The following is a 25,993-nucleotide window of genomic DNA, read 5'->3' on the forward strand; positions in this document are numbered from 1 at the left end:
AATTTACACGAGAAAAGTAGGTCATCGCTTTGCCCTTTTGCGGCCTCTAATTCAATTATCTTTATTTAACTTGAAGATAAAAAAGTACATTGACGTCTCAGGTTTCTTGTCGACCAAAAGTCTACCAAATTCGACTTTCGAAATATGTTTTTTTTATTTTTATGGCGAGAAAAAGGATGAAGAAGTCAAATCCTGAGATTACTCTGGTGAATTTCAGTATCTCTATTTTCGTATTTTATCAAACGGCTTCTCAGATTATAAGGAACTGGAAAATATTGGAAGAGGAAGACAGAAAATTCATGTCTGCGCGTCTCCCCGCGCTGCCCCCAAAAATAGGGGTGCCCTGGCGGTAAGGAAGTGGAAAATCATCTCCGCTAATGTCCCCCAACGGTAGACACAGGGAAAGACAATTGATCGGACGTGACCCGTTTCGTGTTTAGAAAGCGAACTCTTTCGCGAGAACGCGCGTGCGGGTCCTCCAGCTATATCCGCGTTCCGTTTCTCCTCTCTTACTCGCATGCCCTCATCCCTACTTCGCCCTCCTTTCCCTCGCTCTCTTCTTGGATTCCCGACCCGTAGCATTATTTGCGAAAACTCAAAATAACATAAGATAGAAAATACACTTCGTGTGAGCTTGAATAATCAAATAAACAAAATTTATCCACAAATTCATGGGTTCGTTTGTACAAATTCCGACGTGCTACACGGAGAAAACAGATTCGTTTTGTATTGTGAGTAATACATTATTTTTCAAGAATTTTAAAATTATTTACGCACCGATTACAAACAGCATAGTATTTTTTAAATTTAGCCATTTTTCGTCCCTTTAAGGAGGGTGGATCGCGAAATCAAAATAATCAGAATTTGATGAAATTTGGTGACAACATTCTTTGACATCAAGCATACAAATACAATTTTTTTCAAATTTTTTCACCAAATGGTTATCGAATAATTGAGCCTTAAGTCGAAGTTTAGTGAACTTTAGTGTTCAATTACTCGCGAGCTATGTGGTAGAAAAATCTAAAAAAATTTATATTGTGTTATAGATTTTTAAAGAATACATTTACCAAATTTTATGAAATTCTTATCATTTTGAAATTCTTAATTTTTTAAACTTGGTTTAGCATGGCAACATTGTATCATCGCGATCCACCCTCCTTAATTCTAAACAGTGAATAGCAAAAAATGATGGACGTGAGAACTATATTTCGTTTTGCTTTCGAGTGTCATTCATCGTATCAGACTAGCACTTAATGAGTGGAAATATATTGTAAATCACAAATTTCCACTCTCAGCATAGTAAAATCTATGATAAATACACGAATGATAAAACACGACATTTTACCATTCATATAGTTTTTTTTCAGGGTTGCTCAAGCATACTTAACAATATAAACATTTGAAGTGACTGAAAACATTTTTTACTCGTACACGGAGAGACTTTTATACGAATTTTCGGATGAATACATAGAAAAATCTGCTATGTTTTATAGCAGTGCTGTTCTATATTATCATTTTATTACATTTCTCCAAAGTGCATAGTAATTTTAATGCCGAAAGCAGGTATCTCAAATTTTACTATGTACGACATTCTTACATCGAACGATGTGTATCGATATCCGAATGTCTTTGGCGAAATGTTAAAAATTGGTGAATTGGACTGGACAAATTGCTTGAGATTTTACTATGTGTCACTGGTTAATTTTCATGTTTATACTCGCAACGCCTCGTATAATTTGTGGGCGCATGAATTTTGCTATGTTATTGAGCAAAATTCAGTGCGGTAAAAGGGAAAATACGAAACTATGCAATTTTTCGTATAGCACAGAGAAACGACCGCTATGTTATCTCCTAAATTTTCATAAAATCATTTCATTATTTACTATGTTTTTGATAAAAATTCGCTCGGTGTTCATTTTTTATGTAATACAGCGCGTTATTTACTATGAAGTGTGGTAATGGTTCCCCAAACTTTTGCAGTATTTGACACACTCTGTAGCGATTATTATTATAATATCGATGTGGTCCGACGTTACTATAAAAACATAGTAATTTTTGCTATAAAAGTCTCTCCGTGTACAGAAAAAAATCTTGAATCCTTCGAATAAAAGGTATGTGTATTAGTCTTTTTACTATGGTGGACAAAACAATTATTATTACTTATTGTCCCCGAATTGATGCTCCAATCCTGAGGCACTACACTTCTAGTACTTTCCTCTAGAATTTTCGGCCTCGTTTTCTCCGTGTAATTAAACAACATGATCATGCTCTAAATTGTTTTTCGAGCTTCAATCAACGACTCAATTATTCACAGGGATTGCGTCCTGTGAGTGCAAGAAAAAAGGCTCTGAAGCATTTTCTTATTGCGTCGAGAGATTTCATGAGGAACTGGAAAGTTGAATGATTGCGTTTTCCAGTACTTTGGCACGTCTACATGGATATTCCGGTAATGATATTCGCGCGATCTCATCTCCGCGTACGACCACGCGAATACCGCGATGAAGAGAAAGATAAAGAATCTTGGAAAAAAGAAATAAAATTAGCAACCAAAGGAAAAAAAATGTGACGCGAGTGACGGAGCGAGAGCCATGAGAATTGGGTTAACGCTGCACTGACATTTCTGATAAAAAAGTAAATGAGCAACGTATAATAGAATTTGCGCTATATCCAGTGAAACGGTGAGTGCGCGCGTGAATAAAACTCGCTGAGATTTTAATTGAAAAAGGTTCATAATTGAAAAAGACCGCGACGCCAAAGACTCTCGTGCGCCACGAGGATTCTCCGGTGAGAACAGCTAATCGAGCTACGTATTAGGAAACTTTGCCAGGAATAAAATGACAACCACGAGGACTCTGAACTCTTATTATAGAAGTTACGATAATTAAGCGCGAATATTTCTCCTTTTTTTTCGATTTCTCTAAACTTCCGGTTTTCACGTGCTCCTCGCCGTACATTTTCTCAACTTTTCATCGGCTCTAAGTACTAGAAAATTTCGCAAACGCCCATCACGAAGATCCTCACAAACTTTTAGCGTATAATTCGCAGTGAAAATTGCCCGGAAATTTTTCTTCGTGAGCGTGTTCTTCGTGAATGGTTTCAAAAATTCGAAACATCAATGACATTTTTTTAGCCACTTCAAACTATTTTTCCATTTGACGTACACGATTATACTCGACCTAATAAAGCAAGAAAATAAATGTGAAGTTCGTTTCTCAACGAATTACTCGTAACCCCTGCTGCAGGACATTCTATCGTGCTCCAAGAGACATCAGCTTCTAATGAATCGAATGGTACTGCCACTGGCTGCGGTCTAGCCGAGAAATAGCCCAGGAGAGGGTAGTCGAATCTTATAAAAGCCACTGCCATCAAGCTAAGTGGTAGGTGTTTGAAAAAAGGACTGGAAGCGACAGAGAAAAGGGAGAAATCGTGAGTAGGAGGAGCGCAGCCGCGATCGACCGCAGGAGAGCTGAGCAAGGTCGGTAGATGGACCACAGAGAAGACAGAGGCGCCTTACAACTTGATGAATGACGCGTCACTATGCTTCATTCTATTCTTTGCCCCTCTCGCCGATCTCCCTCTTTCGACTTATCTCTTTTTCTCCTTAAAATTGTCAATGGATGACGGTAAACGATCAGGATTTCACTTCCATTATGACGAAACATTAAGAGAAAAGCCTTTCGGGGCTCGGATCTATCTAATTAATTAATTTTCTTAATGTTTTCATGCGATGCATATCATTATCAACAAGTTCACTTGACCTCTCTCATCGAGAGTTAATACACTACCGTCATTTAAAATGGGGAGGACTAATTTTCTCAATTTAAGACTATTTTCATGACTCGAAATAAATCTTTGTGAAGAGTGGGAAGACTTTTCGAATAAATACACAATTTCGGCATAATTGGTCGCGACATACACGACGAACGCTTATTTCATTCGTCGTTATTGATTATAATTGGCATTCTTGACACTTGTGTACGTTACGATGTGAAAATTATGACAGATGAGCAGGTGCGTTGTGCGGATTTTTCACCAAAATATATAAACACTGCTCACGGAAAATGAGGCGCCGAAGCCAAAAGAAAGAAGAGGAGAGATAATGGAACGGGGAAAATGCTTCTCTAGGCTGTGGAAAAGTTTCTTTGACTTTAGGCGTAAGATGAGAAGAGTCGGAACCGCTGAGGTAATTTGGGCTAATCGAGGGTAACTCCATTTTTTTCTGCTGCCTCCCCCTTCCATTATTCCTCGCTACCTCTCCTCTGTGTCTTCCTTTTCCCGCCGTTGCGCACAGAACACTCTTATTCCAACTATAACGTCTAACGTATATCAAGAAGAAATCGTCGTCGCGCATCTCGCGTCAAAAAAACCGCCCCTTCCGCGTTTTTTGCAGCTACTTCTGGACGGACCGAGTCTTTCCAGTCGATATACGCATTAACGCACCTGTCATAAACTCGAGACACATTTCTTTAGGTCTGCCGCCCATTCATCTTTGTCCTTCCGAAACAAATGGGAAGCATTTCTCACCCTCTAATTTATACGTTTTTCAAATCTTCGTCAATAAATAATCCATGTTGAATGTGAGTACATAATGAAAATAAGATTCCGATATATTGTTATGTAAATCATAAAAATATGAAATAACAAAAACGGAGAGTTTCCTTAATTCCGATAAATAATTAAAGTAGTTCGGCCGTTCTATGACTAGTCGAGTTTGCAACCACTTCGTGTTGATTAATTTTAAGTCTAAATTACTAATCAAATTGATAAATACTTACATTGAGAATATTTTTATCATAAAAATGTAATAAAATGCTTTAAAAATATCATAAAAGATAAAATTTATACTCCAACTTGACCAATTAGTGATCGAGTCGATACCGGTGACACTTGAAATACACATAACCTAGAGAACATTTTTATTGTGCGAAAGAAAGTTCATATCGGTGTTACGGCACCGAGAAAAAGGAATGGTCAATTTATGAAAAAAAAAGCGAAGCTACTGGACGAATAAAAGCACGTGAGTCAGTCTCAAAAATAAATTTGATGAAATTCCCGCGCGATTCCCGAATTTGCTCGATGTTCAATCAGCTGTTACCAGCAGTCCAACGTAATGACTGGCATCCGGTTTCGACGCGTCAAAAACTCAAGTTTTCTCATGTTTTCTTTCTTAAAAGCCCCGTAAGGTAATGTTTTTTTTAAAAGAAATGGAATCTGTGATAAATTTTTTTGACGATAGAAACTTTTCCGAAGCTCGAACACACCGTACAATTTTTTCACAATTAATATTATTGTGAGTTCTCCCATAGAGTACCATGTTAAAAACTCAAAATTATAAATGAAATAATTCAAAATTTTTCCACGTAAGAGGTCCCGGAACTGTGCTCATCGTTATCAGGGAACCTTAAACTATCATTTACCGCAAAAAAAACTACTTTAGCCGAACTACTTTAGGTATTTTAGGAAATTGATAAAGGATTGGGCGTGCCATATCATTGAAAAGCATACGATTGTTCAAACCTCTGCGTTCATGCTGAACCATTCGGACAAAAGTATGAAGATATTTTTTGAAAAATTAACATTGGCGGGAATTCCGACACAAACGATATTGTTCCGCCCAGGTGATTCATTCCTGCCACTTTTTTAAAGTAGCAAACATCGTCTCCATCGCGTAAGCTGAAGAGTCTACGATTTTCTTGGATTTTCGAGAAGAATAAACGACGATGAAAGAGACGGCGGATGCGCCGACTCTCGTAATTACAAAAGCCCTTTTCCCTTCCCGCATGCATCGAGAGCACCAAAATCTTCGCTACGGAAGATCGATGAAATTCGTCCGTTAAGCAGGCGCCTGTGCTTCGACATTTGCCCTAAACGATTCTTGAGAGGTCACGTAGAGAGCAAATTAGCCGGTGTGAAATACAAAAAAGCGATTAGCGTTGAAGGGAAAAGTGAGGGGATCTCAGATATTTGGAGTCGTGAACGTAGAGAAAATTCTTCCGATCACGATCGTGATAGAGCAACCATGAAATCGAGCCGGCGTGTATTCTCTCTTCGAGTAACTTAACAAAACCAATAAGTCACACCGATAGAAACGAAGGGGCTGAAATCGGATAGATTTTATTGCTGAAAACATGTTGCAGATTCGATTCCGCAACAGAGAAAGATAAATCCAGAAAAATCTAGCTCCGCAGATAACACAAACGGTGCCGATTTCTCGAAATAAATGTTGCAGCTATCGAGCACGAAAGAACCGATTGTACTAGTTAACTGGAGTACGAAGTGGATTAAACGGGTGTGTGTTTCGAGCACTGGGTTGAACGAGAAAAAGAGGAGGATGTTGAAGTTGCGTGAGCATGTCTCTTGGAGATGTCGTGGACGGCGAGTCGAGAGACAGATGAAAGATCTCGGAGAGAGAGAGAGAGAGAGAAAAGAAAAGAAGGCGCGGAGAGCCCGAGAGAGAAAGAGAGGACGGGAGCATAGGTGCAATTGCCTCTGGATAAAGTCAGGCCGGGGTGACGGGTAATATGGGAGACGAGAGACGTTTCTCAGGAAAGAAAGCTGCTCTGAGAGTCGTTGAAAGAAGTTTTAAAAAAGTTGATTCTCGTGTGGAATTACTGCATCGGGTACTCGCTCGTATCAGATGTACTCGCTTCAAACGCACATTCTCTCTTTCTCTCTCACCTTAAGAAAAGTGCACGCTCGTGGCTCTCCCTCTTTCTTTTTCTCTCGCAGAAGTGTGTCCCACGAAAGTGCACACATCGAAGGGAGTCCCCTGGAGGAAGGAGAAAAAGGAGACGCAGGAGGCCCCACTCTTTCTCGAAAAGGAGGAGGAAGGCACTGCGTCCGGCGCGGTGACCTACTATCTTCGGTTCGGCGGCTCTCTTGTACTGTGTACGTACTGTATCTTCAACTTTTAACAAACAAAAGAGCCAAAGTCGCGCTCTTAGAGTCGTCGAGTTCCGAGATTTACGCCTTTTTGCTTTCCACCTATTTCGATTCGTGTATCATACGTTTGTGTCTCCAGCTGTGTGTATGCGATAACCCAACGCAACGTCGCCGTCGTATATTCGAACACCGCTACGAATGTGCGTGCCTGCGCGCGTGCCTGTGTGAGTGTATTTATGTACACATGCATTTTTCATTCCGCGATTTACAATGGTTAATGAGCGGTACGTGCCCGATTGCAAATAAAACGAGCTGCAGAAGAGAAGGCCTAACTTACACCTGCTGCCATTTGCACACGAGAATTTTCGTTGACCCGGAATCTAATGCCGGAAAAAACAGCGTTGCAAGTTTTGCCGGTACGCCCTTTGTGAAGAATTTGTCTCATGAGATATTCCAAGTCAGGATCATTAGACAAACTCGTAATTTACTTGTTTTTTTCTTTCCCCCGGAGTTACCTTTACAGGTGGATTTTTCGGGGATCGAGCGGTCACGATCGCACGCTTCGATAAACCCTTCCGGTCGAATGACTCGTCCTTCCTCGGTTCTAATTCAACGGAAGCTTTTTTCTCGACTGGATCCTTTTTCGATAAATTTTTTGCTTCGATATCTAAGTTGGTGGAAGCTTCGAGGACTGCGTTAGGGGCTGCGATGACTCTCGACGCCCTCGACAACGGATGCGAACACGAGGGACGAGGATCCGTCATTAATTCAATAATGTAATGCCAATTCGTTTTTTTTTCCGAGATCGTTTTGAATTCACACTGGAAAATGGTCACCCCGTTCGCACCGTTCTTGGAGGGGGTTCAATATGTCGAATAACTGAATCGTAGAACAGTCGATTGTTCATATTTTCGAATTCAAAATGGAGAGTAATTGTTTTACAGACAGACCAGAATATAGAGTAGCAAAAGATCAAAAAAGTGAATTTTTCGAGTGTATAAAACTTAGATATGCGGAATAGCGATAGCTCGAAAAGGCGAAAGTCAAAATGGCGATAATTGGAGATTACCTGTCCGAGTAAGTGAGTGAGTGAGACGAGTGTATTTGGAGCTACACTGCATTTCTTTATTTTGATCGATCGACTTTCTAACGTTTCGCTATTTTGACTGTTCGACTTTTTGGTATTTCAGTATTTCAACCTCAGTAATATCTGGAATTTCGTTATTACATTTTCAAAATTGTGAATTTTCACAGTACCGCTGACTGTAGTAATTTATGAATCGAAAGATTGATAGTCGAATTTTCGAAAAATCGATATTTTAGTCATCGTCCTATGGGCGATTGTTACATTCTATTTTCGATGTAAACGTGCTTCGAACCTCGCAGTTTCTGTTTTATTTACTTTCGGCATTCAAAGCTCCAGTCGAATCTATCCGTCTCCATATTATCATTCGAAGTTTATAAACTCGAGAATTCAGCTGTTCGAAATTTGAGTAATTCCAACATTTGATCCCCACCCCCGCGTTCTTAACTCTAACACCGCGATGTGCCTCGCAAGACGCAAATGTTAGTGAATTATTTTCAATTTTACATATTTTTTACTCACTAAGGCTAGCAGCAGGGGCAATAATAAGCTGAGAATGGTCCTTCGTATACTCCTCCGCGTTCTCTCCATTGTGTGCGTTTGTTTTCTGCAATGAAACAAACAGGTTCAAATTTATTCACGAATCGGACCGAATTGGACGATGTTTAAATACATTTTCATCAGTTTGACATTCGCTCGAGTCCTCCAACGATATTTGTCAGCAGAATGTTATCTGCGTACTGGTTTTTTATTGATAATTTCCTAAATTCCAGTATGCGAGAGGAGTCGATATTTTCGACGATTTATTTTCTCTTTATTGCAAACGATTGATCTTCGTAAATCAATTATTCGAAGGGCCAACGCGACGAAGGTTTTCTTTCGCGAGGGCACGAACGCGGACAAAAGTACTAACGGTTCGTACGGATTTTACTGGAGAGGCGGAAAAGTTTTGATCTGCCTCAAGCGGATTCGAACTTGTGAGCAATATTTTCGTTTTCGTGGTCCAGGGTCGTCATAACATTTGTCACTATTTACATTCAACTGCACGATGATTTGTATAGCGATATCTTAGGCTTGGAAGACCTTTGAAAAAGTGTATTCAGGGATGAGAATGAAAGGGATGATGAAGAAAGATCGAAAAAAAACGTTATTAGCCGCGTATAGAGAAGAATCTGAAGATTCAACAGTCGTACTCATTAATTTAAGGCGCACTGACGGATTAATATTTCAAAAAGTTCTCAATTCGGAGTATACGACTGTTGAAACGCGTGGAGCACAAAGACGATCATTCATCAAGGGCAAAGACGCATGACACCGGTCACAGTATCTCGTATCTCAGGAGAGCAGGTTACCGCGGCGATTTCTGAATGAAATGCGGCGGGCTTCACTTTATGATCGGCGAGTAAGTCGGGGGGGGAGGAGAATGCGTGAAGGAAGCGAGGAAGAGAATGGAGAAGAGGAACAATTTCGAGAAATCGTTTTAATTCACGCCTCTCGGTGGGTCCCTTTCACACCAGTTTCTTTTATCTCGTTACTTCCAACACGTTTCATTTCGTTCGATTCGATTAAAATTCATAATCGGATGAGTTGAGAAAAAAAATTGATCGAATCCAAGATACGTTAATGATGAAATTGTATTTAAAAACACTGCGATGCCCGATAAAGAGGTACAACTTCGTAGGACTTCACTTGTATATATGCACGGAAAAAAGTGAACAATAGAAACAAGTGCAGCAACTTTCTTTCCATTCGGGGGAAGGAAAAAACAAAACAGAATCGCGGCTCTTTCGATTAATTAAAAACAAAATGAAAATCAGCGTTCCATTGAGCTTCGCACAGAGCACTACAATTACGGGATACAAACTCGTACGAGTAACACACTTTTGGTTCACCTTACTTCCGTCTCGCGATCTCCGCCACTAATTAAATTTCGAACGAGTCTGTCGTCCCGATGAACTTCCGGAAAGTGTAATTTCGCGGAGGAATCGACACCCGCGAGGGCAAGTTGCGAGTTGAAAGTTACTTTGCCTTTGATTACATGTAATTAAGCTTGTTTATGTTTGTACGAATGAATATCGACTTGGCAATCGCCACGACACAACTGCGAGCGTGTTTGTTTTATCGATCGTTCGCCTCGTGGGGTCGTGGCCCAGCGAGTCTCGTATTGGGACTTGAAGGCCCAAGAGAGTGGCTGTCGTGGCCGGCGGGGACTGACTGAACCTGCGAGAACCACTCGTCGCGGCAACGAGCCGCGTCCCAGTGACCTACTCCGGCATATGTACCTCCGATAGTTCGTGTGAGGCCCCACCGCGCGTACACATGCATACCATTCAGCAGTAGGCAACCAGCTCTTACTGCATGGCTAATGTGTGCTTCCAAAAATTTGTGCAAATTTGAACTAACGTTTTCTCGTCTCCCTAACCCAAGATTCCTTCGAAAAAGTCCTCCAAATGATTGTAAACGAGATGAAAAAATCGATTGAATATTATTGCTCGATCGATCCTTCGTTTTTAATCCTAAAAACAGGAATAATTTTTCTGCAAAGAAGCAAAAATGAAAAAAGCCTGAGGAGGGCCTGAATAATATTAATGTTTTGTTCATTTTTACGATTATTAACGAGGCAAGAAAATTTGGAGAGTAAAAAAATATTGACTCCAAAATTATTCACTTTATGTTTATGTGTAAAGACGGTTTACGATGAAATTTTTTCCCTCTGCTCTTTTGGTTCTTTCCGCCTCTGGGCCCATTGGACTCCCTCCTCCCCGATGAGAGGGGGAACTCCTTCTTTTTCCGTACGTCTCGCTTTGTGCGTGGAGTACACGTTCACCAGCTCGCGTGTGTCCCACGGGCACAGGTGAAAGAGACTCTCGTCGGTGCCCCACGACGCGCGTTCACGCCTCGTTTTCCTCGACAGAGTGACGAACACTATGCGCGAGACACGGGAGAAAGAGCGTGTGTGGTAACGAGAATCCCCTTTCGAATGAAAAATCAATTACGACTTTTTTTCCCCGCACTCCCGACAAATCAATTTATACATTCACCAAATACCAATCAATTATCCTTCGACAATTATTTACGACTAATGAAATGTTTTTATTGGGATCTATTTCTCGTTCGAAATCTTTCTTTTTAACTTATTTTCGTATATCTGGCCAAATAAATTCATATTCATACCTGATGAAACATTTTTTTCAACAGTTTTCAATTCTTACATTACACGTTTCTTATATATTGGAACAGGAACCGTAGTAATCTTTGTAGAAAACAATTTAATTGCCATCATTTTCATCATTATTTTGATAATAATTAAAATTATTTTACAAATTATTCAAATTTTTAAAAATTCGTAAATAATAAGAATCTTTATAGGAAAATCATTGGAGGAGGGCCCTGCTTTAGAGCGTCAAAAAAATCGATTGTTTTCGGAAATGTTTTTCAAGAGACGAAGATAACTCACCATAGCAAACTTCTGATTGTCGAAATTTCTCAGCTGTGTACAACCTGGAGATCGTAATTATTGTCTGCAACGAAAATTCCAATTTTTTTTTCGCTTCCATATGAACCAATAGAAACCCGAAAAAATTGCGAAATTCTATATTTTTAGCGAGTTTGAAAAAAAAACGCTTTTAAAGAAAAAGAATATGACTTCAACTTGCTGTAACTATAGAATTTCGCAATTTTTTCGGTATTTCATAGGTTCGCATGGAAAAAAAAAAATATGAAAATGAAAAAAGAAATGTGGAATTTTAGTTGCAAACAATACCTACGATCTCCACATTGTACGCAGCTGAGAAACTTCGACAATCAGACAATGCGCATAAACCATGTACAAATTGGTATTTCTCACATTATAAAAATGTTTTGTACTCTTGAAATATCCTTGAAACTATACCGAAGAGTTCACTATGGCGAGTTATTTCCGTCCTAAAAACATTCCCGAAAACAATCGATTTTTTTTACTTTCGCTTTGACAAACATCAAAGCGTCAATAGTAGCAAATAACTTTTTCTATACCATTTAAAGCAACTGGATAACGAGCTTCTGCGCATGATTATGATGCGAGAAAAGTGGGAAACGAAGAGTCGTTGACTCAAGCCAAATGCATAATGATTGGAACAAGGATCGATTCGAGCAGCGTGTGCACAACGGAGCGACTGCGTGAATCGTATAAATAATTGAAAGTCTACGAACGTACTCTTTAGGTATTTAGGGTAGTATGATATTTGCGGAGTCTCAGGAGCTGAACTTGTAGACACGCGGAGGGAGACTCGCGATTCGCAAACAAATATCCAGTGATCGATATAGATGCAGCAGGACTCTGATTCGTCGTTTGGAATATAAAAAAAGAATTGCAATAGGAGGGAGTTTGTATAGCAGACTGACCCAAATTTCTTCAACACCCGCATAGAGAACATCGACTTCGTTTTAACCAGATACATAAATATTCGGTTTTATTTGACGAGCATACGGCGTGGAGAACGTGTCGCAGTAGCAAAATACGGGAATGTGTTGAACGACGAGCGAGGGGACATGGCCCGGTAGATAAAACGTGAAAGTAAACGCCTTTTGCTCTTCTTCGTCGTCTCTTTCTCATGTCTTTTTTGTTCGTTCGGTTTATCTGCATACAGACAACGCAATGCCTTTATATTTCGAAGCGTGTTCTTATCTTTCCCTTTTTCTCGTTGCAGCACAATTATCATAAACTGGGCCCCTCGCTCTTTATTGTTTGCCTCGACTACCACTTTCACACGTTCTCAAAAAAAAAAAAAAAAAACAAAAAAAAACAAATTACTTTCACCTTCGTAGCGCAACGATCGTGCAAAATAAAAATAAAAATGGCCTTCCGTAGGCATCGTTGGAAGATGAATATCCGAGGATTCGTGGATTACGGAAAAATCAAAACTTGTCTAATTTTCGAAGCCTATAATGTGTATAGTGTAATGAGAAATTGAGACAGGAATTGTGTCTCAAAAGTCCACAGTATAATTCGAGCCAAATATTTCTCCTCGGCTCGATTCCCCCTCGCTCCAAGTGTTCTCGAGCCGAGGCAGATCTTTGAAATTTGTATCGTCAGTGATCGAACGAATAGCTTCGACGAAACGAACGCACAACTTGAAAGCGACTATTAGAAACGAAAATAATTTTTTTTTTTTTATCAGGCTGTGAATGATATAAAAATAAGTAAATGAATGAATAAATTTTGTTCGATCTTCAAAACTATTATCTTTAATTTCCCAGAATAAAATAAAATTCTTACAATAGAATGAGAAAAAAATCGAGAGTATCGATCTCAAGGCAATAATCATGATCGGTCCAAATGTATTTTTAATATGTCGACCGCGGGCGTGTCAAGCCGAATGAAAACTCCCGGAAAGTGTTTCGGGATGGGGTTTGCATTGTTACTAAAGAATTCCCGGGGGCACGAAACAGGATCTCAATCTGTTTTTTACCTGTAGCCTCGGCCCACATATAATAACATATAAATGCTCGGTAATAGCGAGGCGCGTTTTTCCTTTTTCATCCCTCTCATTTCACCGGCTTCTCGCGCCCCGTAATATTTATTTTCTCTCGCTTCATCGTCGAGAATCGCACCCTGGCGACGGGCAGCATTGAGAGTCAGTGAAATAAAAAATGTACGGGAAGTTCCGGTTGGATCGGAGCAGCGCGGGTCGGTTTTTCACTGTCGTTTACGCGGACGTGAGAGCCTTGGTACGAGAGACCGGAGGCTCGTTATGATTTTATTTGCGGCGCGAATACTCGGTGCAAATTTGCCGAGAAAAAAGGTCCCTCGCGTAAAATTCCCTCCACAAATGTATCGCTGGTGTGAAACCTCCCTGAATGTCTCGCAAGAAAGAGGAAAAAAGCGGACGAAACTCTGCGTAGATTGAAACGAAGAAAGAATAAATGCCGAGCAACACCTGAGATCTTTCTCTCCGCGGCTCTCTCATTTTTTCAACAGTCACGATGAAATATCACTTTTCGCCTTTTTTTTCTCACGAAGCCGAGTTTATCCACCGCCACTGCGTGCTGAACCACTGAGACGCGTGTGTATCAGAATCTATTTCTTTTACCAGCAGACTCAAGGAACGCGCGAGAGAGGCCGACGATCGTCGAGATGGGAAAGTGGAGAAAAAAACAAATTCGAAGACCCGCGATAACGTCGAGTCTGCGTCGACAGGTCTATACGTTTCATAATACCGACAATACTTTGGCTGGCAATCGCTTCCTCCCTCCCCCTATTTCAGGGCGCGAGCTCTCGATACATCTCCCCCTCCCTCCCCCCCCCCACCCTTCGCGAGATGACGCGCCTATACACTCGTACAAATTCAATTACACGTTACCATTTTGATCGGGGCGAATATCTCGCTCCAGACACCTCGAAACTAGCCAACCACACCTTTAACCGTCGCACCATCCACACACACGGATGCGAGGACACACGCTCGTTGATTTTTCAATATACGAATCGTAGAAGATTTTCCGATTGTCGTCATCACCACGCTCTCGTACATTGTACGCTATCGTCGGAGTGCCTCAACTGTCTCGATCCGGCTGGTCCTCGTAATAAAACAAAACACGACGTTAAAAAAACAAGCATTCAATGAATTTGTTGTCTGGCAACGGTGTGTTCGGTTCCTTTTTTTCGTCATCCATATATCTAGCCTCGTCGAACCAATATTTCAAACGGAGCAACAATTTTGACTCCTGAACAATGGGAATAATAAAAAAAAAAAAAAAAAAAAAACACTGGAGAGCGGTTTGAATCGGTCGAATCCTCGAATTCCTGTGCAATTTTCTATTCGTAAGGAAAACATTCACTCGAAATTCAACTAATTGTAGGGATGGGAAGATTTTTTCTGAGCTGTATTACCCAGGATCGTTCGGAAGGAGCCGATACCTCGATAATTAGATAATGAGAAATTATTACGTGTTGTTATCGAAAAGTTGTTTGCCTCAAGTTAATGAGGGCCAAGCTGGCTTTTCTCTCGAGTGAAAAAATAATAATCGCAGCTTAAAATTGGAACAGGCCAAATTCGTGATTACTCGCTCGTCGATCATTCCCAATCTCACGGGCATAAAGTCATCAGCAATTTTTTGACTCGTTTCCGATCAAATTTAACTGTTAAAGTTATTCGTCTCGGTTGCAGCAAGCAGCGAGGCTCGTGTGAGACGACTGACAGACACGAAACCGTAAAACGTCAATTTGCATGATACGCCGCCGCCCCCCGTCGCCTCGTTGCTCCTCAACTCGTTGCCGTGAGCACGAGTGATTTATCTTATGCTGATAGCGCCTAATTAAAACGGTCCGCGTGCCTGACGCGAAGGAAAAGCAAGTCGCCACCAGAGATCAGCCGGAGCAGTACGAACTTTATAGCTGTGTATGCTCCCCCTACTTAATTTTTTGGCTCCATGTCTAAATAACTTGTTCGAAATAACTTGTCAAAAATAACTTTATTCAAAAATAACTTGTTCAAAATAACTTGTCAAAAATAACTTAAAAAAAATAATAACTTTATTCAAAAATAACTTATACATAAATAACTTCCGCAACAATAACTTTTGCAATAACATCTTTCGTAATAATACTTGAATATAATAACTTTTATTTTTTGCCCACAGAACTGAAACATTTTCTTTTCGAACTGCAATATCCACAACACAATGTTTCCAGCAATAGTCTTGCCAGGGTCACTTTTATAATCCAAGTTCATCGCATAATGACCACTGCCGTACTGAATAAATTCTCTCAAACAACTATTATATCTGTCGTATACAACACATTGACACATTACACATACACACACACACAAGTGTGAATAGCCATAGCATTATAACAGTTCAGAATATCTTATAGTATATTCTAATAATTCAGAAAAGTTCTATTATATTCAAGTTATTATTACGAAAAATATAATTGCAAAAGTTATTGTTGCGGAAGTTATTTATGTACAAAAGTTATTTTTGAATAAAATTATTTTTTTCAAGTTTATTTTGAACAAGTTATTTAGACGTGTGTCACGAATTTTTCTTTCATACGTAGGAGCGAGCCGAGGCCGTGGCGCACATCGACACTGATGCCTCGGTAGAAAGGTTCGACGCTTCCTTTTGGAAGAAAGCGCTCCGAAATGATCTTAGGCGAATAAAAATGAAAGAACGAGGATTGCGGAAGTACGGTGAGCGGCTTAGCGCTGCGGTAGTAACACTCGGCTGTGAACACGAGGGCATGCATGCTCCAGTACCTCGGCCCGCTGTTGTACGGGGCGTTTCACTCCGCCAGGAATTTAATCGACTCCAGTTTCCACGTCGTTCAAACAGGAATGAAAATCTTCTGTAATGCTCCGTGTCTTGGTTCAAGAATTGAAATTCGTTGAGGCGGAATAAGTGGAATGAAAAACGCGGATGTATCGGCAACCACGAAGTTTGGACACGTGCGCATGCAAACACGGCTCTAAAAACGAACGCGTCGCCCCAAATTATTAGGTTTCAGGGAGCGCTGAAACGTTCGGTTACTACGAAAATAATCATCGCACTAGCTCATGCAGTGTAATTATTGTAATTCCAGTGAATGAGTAACAAATAACGAACGACGAAGTCGAACTCGGAAAATCAGAGAAAATCGTTGTTACACCGGAGCCGAAGCGATGCTGCGTCTGAATGAACGACGCGCCATTGAAAGAACGAACGCCACGTTGGAGACTATGACATCGAGTCGCAAGATCTTTACCACGAGAAGAGAAATATATTAACGCATATTTGTGTTTATTTTTCTCCATTTTTCTGTGATCAAAAACCGTGACTCGAAGGGTTGAATGGGATTGAAAATATTGTGTGAACGGGTTGTGGATAGAGAAGAAGAGAAGTTTGACGTTTAGTTAAACGATACAGAGGGTGGATAAGTAATGATCGTGCGAGAGATTTTGTATGCGATCTAATGAATGACATTGTTGTCATGCTGTATAATTATTTCGATTGGTTCTGTTTTTTTTTAAATCTCGAATTTTTTCATCATTAGTTTCAATCTCGCGTTCGTCGCTTCGTCTTTTTATCTCTCGTTCTCTCTTCGCCCAAGTGATTTCTCGGGTACCGGTCAGATTCTCGTATTTTGTGTGTCAAGTGTGGCCAACGGCCTTGATTTCGACGAACCGCTCAGATGCGGGACCCAAATTTGTGGCGGTGAGAGAGGAGAACACTTTCGAAAATCGTGGCCCCCTCGCTCGGCGTTCTTGCTCACCTAGTTTCTAGACTTTGTTTTTTTCGGTGATGATGGCAACGTGAATTCTAGCCAGTGCCGGGGACTCGGCTTTGTCTCGGCTCTCTCGGAACGCGACGACGAAGCCGGTTCGACTGTGACTGAGAATCCATCAATTAATTATAATGGTCGGACGCTAATGTAAACATCGAGCAATTTGACCGATGTAAAAAGATAAAACAAGTGAAAAATCTCGAAGGGAATTGAGACATTCTGGGGAGGCTGACGAAATATTGACTCCGAGTAAACCGAGCTCCGTGTGACGAATGTGGCTCAGAGGAATAGAGAATAATTGAAGGATCGTGTTTCTCCTCTGAAATATAAAATGGGAGCGCGATATCGCCGTGGGATCAATGATAAACCAGTATTTGTTCGAATCTCGAACGTTTCAACGCGCCTAACGGAGTAATTAAGGTCGAGAGAGCAAACAGCCGAACAAAACGCCTCGAATTAATTGTGGGAGAATAATTCGTCGCCGTGCGAATACGCGATTTTTCGTGCAGCGAGAGAATACACAAAGCGATTCGAGGAAGAAAATACGTTGTCATTGAGGAGAAGCGACCGGCGCAGAAGGAAAGAGAGATCGGATGCAATGCGCTTGACAAAATCACATCCTTGGCGTAATGACTGAATGTGAAAGTACGCGAGATCGCGTGCAAGTTGAAAACATCTCTTGCTCGTCCCACGTATACGAGACGACAGACGAGCGGGAGAAAGATGAGAATTAATATCGCGCAGTGTGTACGCGCCTACGGAATGCGAATGAAGAAAAAATAAAAAAAAAAGGAGGAAAACACCGGATTAAAATGTAGAGCTCGCTCGACAGGAAATTGCCGCAGAAACAACTTTTCTCGTCCTCAATTAATTCGAAGCAACGTATCAAAAAAAAAAAACAAGTTGATACTACATTCGATGTTAATAAAATACATAAACGAGATTCTCGTGCACAGGAGAGCAAACATTTTGAAAAGATTCGCTTTCCCCGTGAATTTTAAGGAAGTTCATCTGGTACCGAGTTAGTCGAAAGAAAAATTATGGCGACCAGCGTCGTAGGTCCAGTGAGTTGACAGAATTTTTCACGCGCGTTCGCATACCAAAAACAGTGTTCAAACGTCTGGCATAAAACTTGGCAGAGATCTCTAAAAAAAATCAAATTTTTATTAATTAGATCAATATTTTTGATGTAATACTTTCATAATGGCAACATTGCCACAACGTCACCGATTTTCGAGAAGAAAATCATTCACTGCGAGCTTTATAAATATCGAATGGATTTTACGAAGCCGTAAACATATTCTTCAGATATTTTTCCGTCACTTATGGAAGTTTCTTACGAAAGTAACTTATGGAAGAACTGTTTGTCAATGCCTGCAAATGCCGTATTCGAAGATGGGAAAACCGCTGAAACCCGTAATTTATAATAAGTAAAAAAAAAAAGAAACCCGTAATAAAAAAAAATAAAAAAAGACCGTGTTAATTTGGAGAATCCGTTTTTATTTTTTTCTCACGAACAAAGTATCCTCGGACCTTAAAATTTTGACAAGACATTTTTTATTGTTCATTACTGTGTTGAAATTTCAAAATACAAATCCCTCGCTTAATTCGATTACCAGATGAACTTCCTTAAAAGTCTGACTGAAAAAGTCTCACGTCAATGCTCCCTCGTCGATCAATCAATTGAGCAACTTTCGATCACTCTGATAAACACGAAGTTTGTGACACCGTTCTACAAAAATTTACTACACTAACAAGAGATAAACATCAACGATGTTTATCTACGAGCAAGTTGAAATCGATCGCGCACATTCCGATCAGTTCAGACCTTTCACCTTTTCTTCTTTGCATATGTCATTGAAGCCAAAATTTTAGTCGTTGCCGCACGATACTTTACGGAACCGCATCGCAATATCGACAGTCCCAAAAAAAATGATTTGGCATTTCTGTCCGGTAGCCAGTCGAGTCCGAAAAACTTTTGAGATCGTCGTGCTCGAAGCCCATTTCGGAGACATTGAAATCAGGAAGTTTCGCACAATCAAACGGCAACCGTAAAGTTTCTCGTCCGCAAACGCGTGCTGATATTCAGGCTTTTTCGATTCTCCGATTACGCTGTGTCTCAATTGCCCTAAGTTACCGTTGCACGGCGTAATATGGAACCAGGAAGTGTCCAAGGGATCGACATAGTCCGGTTTCTACGCTGCGGAAATCGGATATCAGGTGGCTACTCGTGCTACCGCAAGGGCGCAGTTCTATGACGTTTTTACTCCGTTCGCTTGGCGAAGGAAGGACTCAACTCTGAGAAATAACTCCTCGAATTAGCACGGTTCGAAGCCTTTCGATTTTCAGAAGTTGATACAGAATTTCGGCTCGCTTGCACTCTTCCGCTGTTTCTTACTCTCCCTCTAGCACAAGGCCGGTCCGCCTGGTGCTCTTTACTTTTATTACTATTTTTTATAGCAGCCCTTTGTCCTCACTCGAAGCGTGACAGGTGCGCTGTGTGACGTAAACATGCACGAGTTTACCGTTATTCGTAACACTGCCGCGGAACATCCGGATCGCCTGCGCGAAGGGATCCTCGTGGAACCCCTTAAAAATGCAACTCCCTCGTGCGCGAGTATCTTTCGATACAGACACGTACGCTTGTGTTGCTTAGCACACGTGAGAAGCCACGCTCCGGAGGCCTCCGATTTACCGTACGCGAGAAAGTGATCGGACACCGGCCAAAACGCTTTACGGTTTTTTACCTTTTTCAGATCTAAGCTTGACCCACAAAATCGCCGCTACACCGAACCTCCGTTCCTTCCTTTCCTTCTCACAAATTCGTATCCATCAACCTGATTTCTCTACACGGAGAGACTTTTATACGAATATTTTTACTATGTTTTGTAGCAGCGTTGTTCTATATCGCCATTCTATTACATTTCACCAAAGTGCATAGTAATTTTGATGCCGAAAGCAGTTCTCTCAAATTTAACTATGTACGACAGGCAAAATTTAGATCTGCGACATTCTTACATCGAACGATGCATCGATATCCGAATGTCGCTCGTGTCTTTGGCGAAATGTTAAAAATTGGTGAATTGGACTGGACAAATTGCTTGAAATTTTACTATGTGCCACTGGTTAATTTTCATGTTTATACTCGCAACGCCCCGTATAATTGGTGGGCGCATGAATTTTGCTATGTTATGGAGCAAAATTCAGTGCGGTAAAAGGGAAAATACGAAACTACGCAATTTTTGGTATAGCACAGAGAAACGACTGCTACGTTATCTCCTAAATTTTCATAAAATCATTTCATTATTTACTGTTTTTGATCAAAATTCGCTCGGTGTTCATTTTTTATGTAATACAGCGCGTTATTTACGATGAAGTGTGGTAATGGTTGCCCAAACTTTTGCATTATTTGACACACTCTGTAGCGATTATTATTATAACATCGATGTGGTCCGACGTTACTATAAAAACATAGTAATTTTTGCTATAAAAGTCTGTCCGTGTATCAAGGTGGTTTCACCGTTTTTATTCGTTTAAACGTTTACGAAGGCCCTCCAGGCCGACTTTTATTGTTGTGAGATTTTGAGCTCGAGTCAAATTCGCATGGGAATATCGTACAATAACGTACTTGAAAAATTTGACAACGGAAACCCGAAATAACGTTAATTCTGCGAAAATTCAACCTTACTTAACCCAGGTTTCCTTCAACTTTATGGGAACTTTTGCGATTTGCAATTCTACCAATAATGCGATATTATAATTTCGAAACCGAAGCACACTGATTTTTTCTTCTCGTTTTAAACCCCATACAATTTTTTCAATTTTTGTAACGTCCAATTTTCAGAATTCGAAGTTAATTATCGTTCGTTTTGTTTCGAAAATAAATGACACGCATGCAATTATGAAGAACTTTCATGAAACTAGACACGAAATAGAGTACGTACAATGTAAATAATGATTTGCTCGTCATTGTAGAAAATATGAGGATTGTGTGGTGACAATATTCAGTGACAAGCCTAAAGAATATGCGTAGTTCTCTAACGACGAGCAGAAAGCGCGAAATTGAGGTTCTCCATCTCTTTCATTTCTGTACCTTCCGGATTATTCATCTGTCATTTTTTCTTTGGCACATAACGTTGCGAATTCGCGCGAAAGTTTCGTGACCGGGAGTCTCGTCGATAAGATGAATTTGCACGAACATGAAACTAGGAAAAAGTCTTTTTCTTTCATTCATTTGAGTGAGAAGCCTCCAAAAATACGAGAATCATTTTTTTTTCAATTACTAAATCTCCTTCAGTTCAATTATTCAATTATTTCATTGAATATCAGTAAATATATGGTTTTTCTTGGTTTCACAAAAATCTAGAATTTCTTCTTGAATATCATTATTCCGGAATAGCCAGCCAGGATAATTTATTAATCAGCTATTTTTTGACCGGACAAAAATCGTTGGGATCTTTGCTTTTGAAAAATTATTATACTTTTCTGAGTATTTATCATTTTCGTATTTTTTTCTCATTTCTAATGACGCGTCAGCTAGATAGCAATTTGTCCTCCTTTTTTCGATTTCGGAGGATGATCTCCGAGCCGTTTTTGAGACTGATTATAGAGCTTTTATTTAACGAGACTTCGATGAATTTCGCCCCGAAAGGATATCGCTCCATTTTGCTCGCACCTTGAGAACCCCCTGAATTACTAACGAAAAAACAGATATCTGAACGAACCAAAAGCTGTTTATATATCATAATATCAAAATCGATTATTTCAAAATACTGTAAAGTTTTCACTTTCAGGAAATAAAACTCGAAAAAGGCAGAAAACAATGTGGAAGAGCGAGCTGATTTATCGCTGGACGACTGCGTTTTTAACCGAAATAATAAAAATGAAAACTCTCATGATCGCGTGCCCATTGTTTGAGTTAGACCATGCCCGAAGGGTCGTATTTTACGGGTGTCTAAATCAGATCGATTCTTACTCCCTAATTAAAGATATAATCACTTTAAATTAATGACAATTGTTAATTCGAAACTGTTAAAAAAACGTTTTCAACTCATCTCACGATTAATGAAATTACAAGCCATTAATTGATCAGGCATCCAACACTACCTAGCGAAAATACTGTAGTTTTTTATGTAAAAAATCGCATTAGAGAACGCAAAAGGAAAACACAACCGGAAATGGATCGAGAAAAAAGTATTAATAAAAAGATAGAAGGCTATGACAGGAATGGCCCAGGTCAAGAAGAAACAAAATGCCAAAATAAGCAAATGTGAGGTTACAAGAGTGCTCGTTACCAATTTCATTCAATCTTTAACGTAACATATCTTTATTACTGGTAAGACAATCGTCTCGAATTTTTTTTCAAGCCTTCATTATATACTTCATTGTTATTGTTTACGTTTTTGATAAACTTCGTAAGAGGCATTCATTCGTTATATGGGAAGATAGACGATTTTTTACACACATAGTCCCTGTGAATTTTTCTTCATATTTAAGGAGGGTGGCTAGCGACGATACAATGTTGCCATGCTAAACCATGTTAAATGCATGAAAAATTTCAAAATGATAAGAATTTAATAAAATTTGGTGAACATATTCTTTAGTGCCAAATTTGACAATACAAATTTTTTTAAATTTTTCTTCTGTACAGTTATCGAGTAATTGATCACTAAAGTTCACGTGTATATAAGCATAGCGTTTCCAGGTATACATTCCGGGCAAAAGAGATCTGCCTTTAATGCGTAATTACTCGATAACTAAGCAGAAGAAAATTTTGAAAAAAATTGTGTCTTCGGGCTTGATGTTGAAGAACATTATCACCAAATTTGATAAATTTTTTATCATTTTGACGAGTGTTGCCACCCTCCTTAAACACGTTTATCTCAATAACCGATAAGACGAATCCTTTGAAATTTGATACGCGTGTCAGTCGATTGCCCATTTAAACACTGTGTAAATTCCAAGACTTTCTTAAGAAAAACGTTTCGTGCATGAACTACCTTAATATAAAAACAAATGAAACCAGGAAGATTAGGAACCAGACTCCGTTTGTTTTCGAGGTCGAACAGAAGTTGGGGGAGTTGAATTAAAATGCTGTTGTCTCGTGTAGAGTAGATTTGAGATAACAGAGACGGAGAAGTCGAGCGAGAAGTATTTTGCTTCTCGTCTCTCCTCGAGAATCGCGCCTCAATGATCTTTCTTGCTCCCCCTCTTTTTTCTCTGTCTTCGACTCTCTCTCTCTCGCTCTCTCACGTCGCTGAGCCCACGGCCTTATTCCTGAGCTCGAACTACCGGAGGAGGAAGGACGCGACGAGCAGCAGCGAGTGCGAGAGAGCGAGAAAGAGAAGCGAGAACGTTGACACACTGACTCGCTACCCCACATACCCTTTTACCTTTCCGATACGTATGCAAGCGAGACCGCGAGAAACGCGCGCACATGCGTGTGTACATGTGAGCCTATCGACACAAGCATAATCGCGGCGAGAGAAGAACATTTCGTTAGATAAATTCTTCTTTGCACAAAACGATGCGGAGCAAATTCTGGGGTTGAATCCTCTTTGGAAAAATACATGGCAATTAGTTCTAGAAAAAAAGGTAAAACACTGATGGAGAATCGGATGGACGGAGGTAGCGTCGTTCACTTTCGAGACTCTCGATACACTTGACTGGCACTCGATACACAATCAATTGCGGTTGCTTACGATCGATTAATTTTGCTGTTGCTCTTTAACACAAACCTTTTTCGTTGATACTGATATAATCCTATGGCACACACACTTTGGCACTGTTCTTGTTATTTCCTCAACTTAGTCTCGAGCTACAGGAGAATTTAGGATTCTGTAATTTAGCGATGGAAACCTTCGTCTAATTTAGCAGTAAATTAGACGACGGAGAACGTTTTTTTTCAAATTTATCTTGTTTTTATACGAGTCTCGCGGCTTTGTCGAAGAGTGTGTTCGTTGTGAGCCTTTCGGACTCGAAACGTCCGCTATATACTCTCCCCCTCTCTCTCTCTCTCTCGGTGTCTCACTCTCTCTCCCTCGTCTCTCATATCGCGAGGCATACACTCCCTCTTTCACGGATACATTGCCTTTCGTCATTGTGGCTTTCACCGAAAAGTTCCTGATGGTTCGCCGGCTCCCCGAGCCCGCGGCCTTGCGGAAAAACTATTGTCAAGTTAGCCGAGAGATCTGCTCAACGCTATCAACGCAGGAGGGATCCGAAATAGTTTTCGGGGAAAAAAAATGTTATCGATAGCGACAACGATCCGTGAATTTTATTCCATCGAGTCTCGTTCGATGCAATCACTGAATTTAGAAGTTACAGAAAAACCTATGACGGGGAGTCCGAAGACTTTGGCCCGAAATAATTGCACGGGCGGCTGGATCTCGAGAGCTTATTTCTCGTCCGTCGATTTAGACAGTCAACTTTCTTTTTTCTCTTGGGACCATGCAAAAAATACGAAGGCTGAATCACATCGATATCGAGCGTGATCCTGTATTTTTTGGAGATTGTTTGGGAACGATTCCTCCGCAGTTAGCCCGCCAACTGCGGTTTTTCTGCTGCAAGTTCAAAATGCAAGAACTCAAATTTTAACAAACGCATACGCTCAATTTATTGAATGGAATTAATTATTATTTTTTTATTAAATTTTTTTAATTATTCATATTTTATTTTTAATTCATATTCATTAATTAATTATATATTTATAATGAAATGTTTATTATTTATTATAAATTAAATAAAATGCTGCAAATTAAAATTTGCAGATTGCTTCCTCAAGATGGTCAAGATGCACGATGCTCAAAGCTTACTCTATGAGGTGCTATATATTTTTCATTTTGGCTTCCTCATAGAGGAAGCTTTGAGCATCGTGCATCTTGATCATCTTGAGGAAGCAATTTGCAAATTTCAATTTCTAGCATTTTTTTGTATACAAGAAAATAATGTATTTTCTCTGCCTTCTTTTACGAACTTTATCTCTTTGTTTAAATTCATAAAAAAAAAAAAAACTAAATGACGAGCCATCAGAAAAAACAGATTGCAACTTTCAATTTTCATCGTTTTTCTATTTACTCTGAAATTAAATAATTCCGACAAATTTGCTGAAAAGTATAGAGGATGTACAGACTTATATACACAATATCTTACAAAATTTCCTAAAATTAAAGCGGTTAGACGATCTTTTAAAAAACTCATATTTTCGTAAAATTCAAAAAATCATAAAATTTAAACCTCTCAACCGATATTCCCCAAATTCAATACCAACCTTCCTATTATGATAGTCTATTTATTAAAAAAAAAAATTATTAATAAATCTTAAAATTTTCGAAAGTTAGAGCGTCGACACCCTTTTTATGAAAATTTTAAAACGTCGTAGGATTCGTAATTTTTTACAAATTCTGACAAAATTGTCAGAGAATGAAGAGCTTGTATAGATTAACATCTGTGCAAAAGGGTAGCCCTGTATCTCAAACCGTTTCCGAGTTATAAGCGTTTTAATTTTACAGTGCCATATAACACACACACACACACACACACACACACACACACACACACACACACACACACACACACACACACACACACACACACACACACACACACACACACACACACACACACACACACACACACACACACACACACACACACACACACACACACACACACACACACACACACACACACACACACATCCGGACATTTTTTCTAGATATGATTTTTCAATGTTTTGGTACATTTTGAGCATTTTGAGCACATTAACATTGAAAGCTGGAAAA

The 25,993-nt window shown here is 39.8% G+C and overlaps 1 protein-coding gene across 4 annotated transcripts in view; it reads right to left on the reverse strand.

Moving 5' to 3' along the window:
• dyl (dusky-like) overlaps window positions 1-25,993 on the reverse strand; it is a 52,710-nt gene that overhangs the window by 12,511 nt on the left and 14,206 nt on the right. For 2 of the 4 annotated variants that reach the window (XM_043414049.1, XM_043414050.1), the window contains exon 2: window positions 8,489-8,573. In XM_043414049.1, coding sequence (XP_043269984.1) covers window positions 8,489-8,557 — 69 coding nt within the window. In that variant the 5' untranslated portion in view covers window positions 8,558-8,573. Of the gene's footprint in view, window positions 1-8,488; window positions 8,574-9,847; window positions 9,898-23,947; window positions 24,158-25,993 lie in introns of those variants that run through there. The other 2 variants (XM_043414048.1, XM_043414051.1) reach the window with 2 other exon arrangements.

Source organism: Venturia canescens, chromosome 3 (assembly GCF_019457755.1).
Source record: "Venturia canescens isolate UGA chromosome 3, ASM1945775v1, whole genome shotgun sequence".
Classification (NCBI taxonomy): Eukaryota; Metazoa; Arthropoda; class Insecta; order Hymenoptera; family Ichneumonidae; genus Venturia; species Venturia canescens.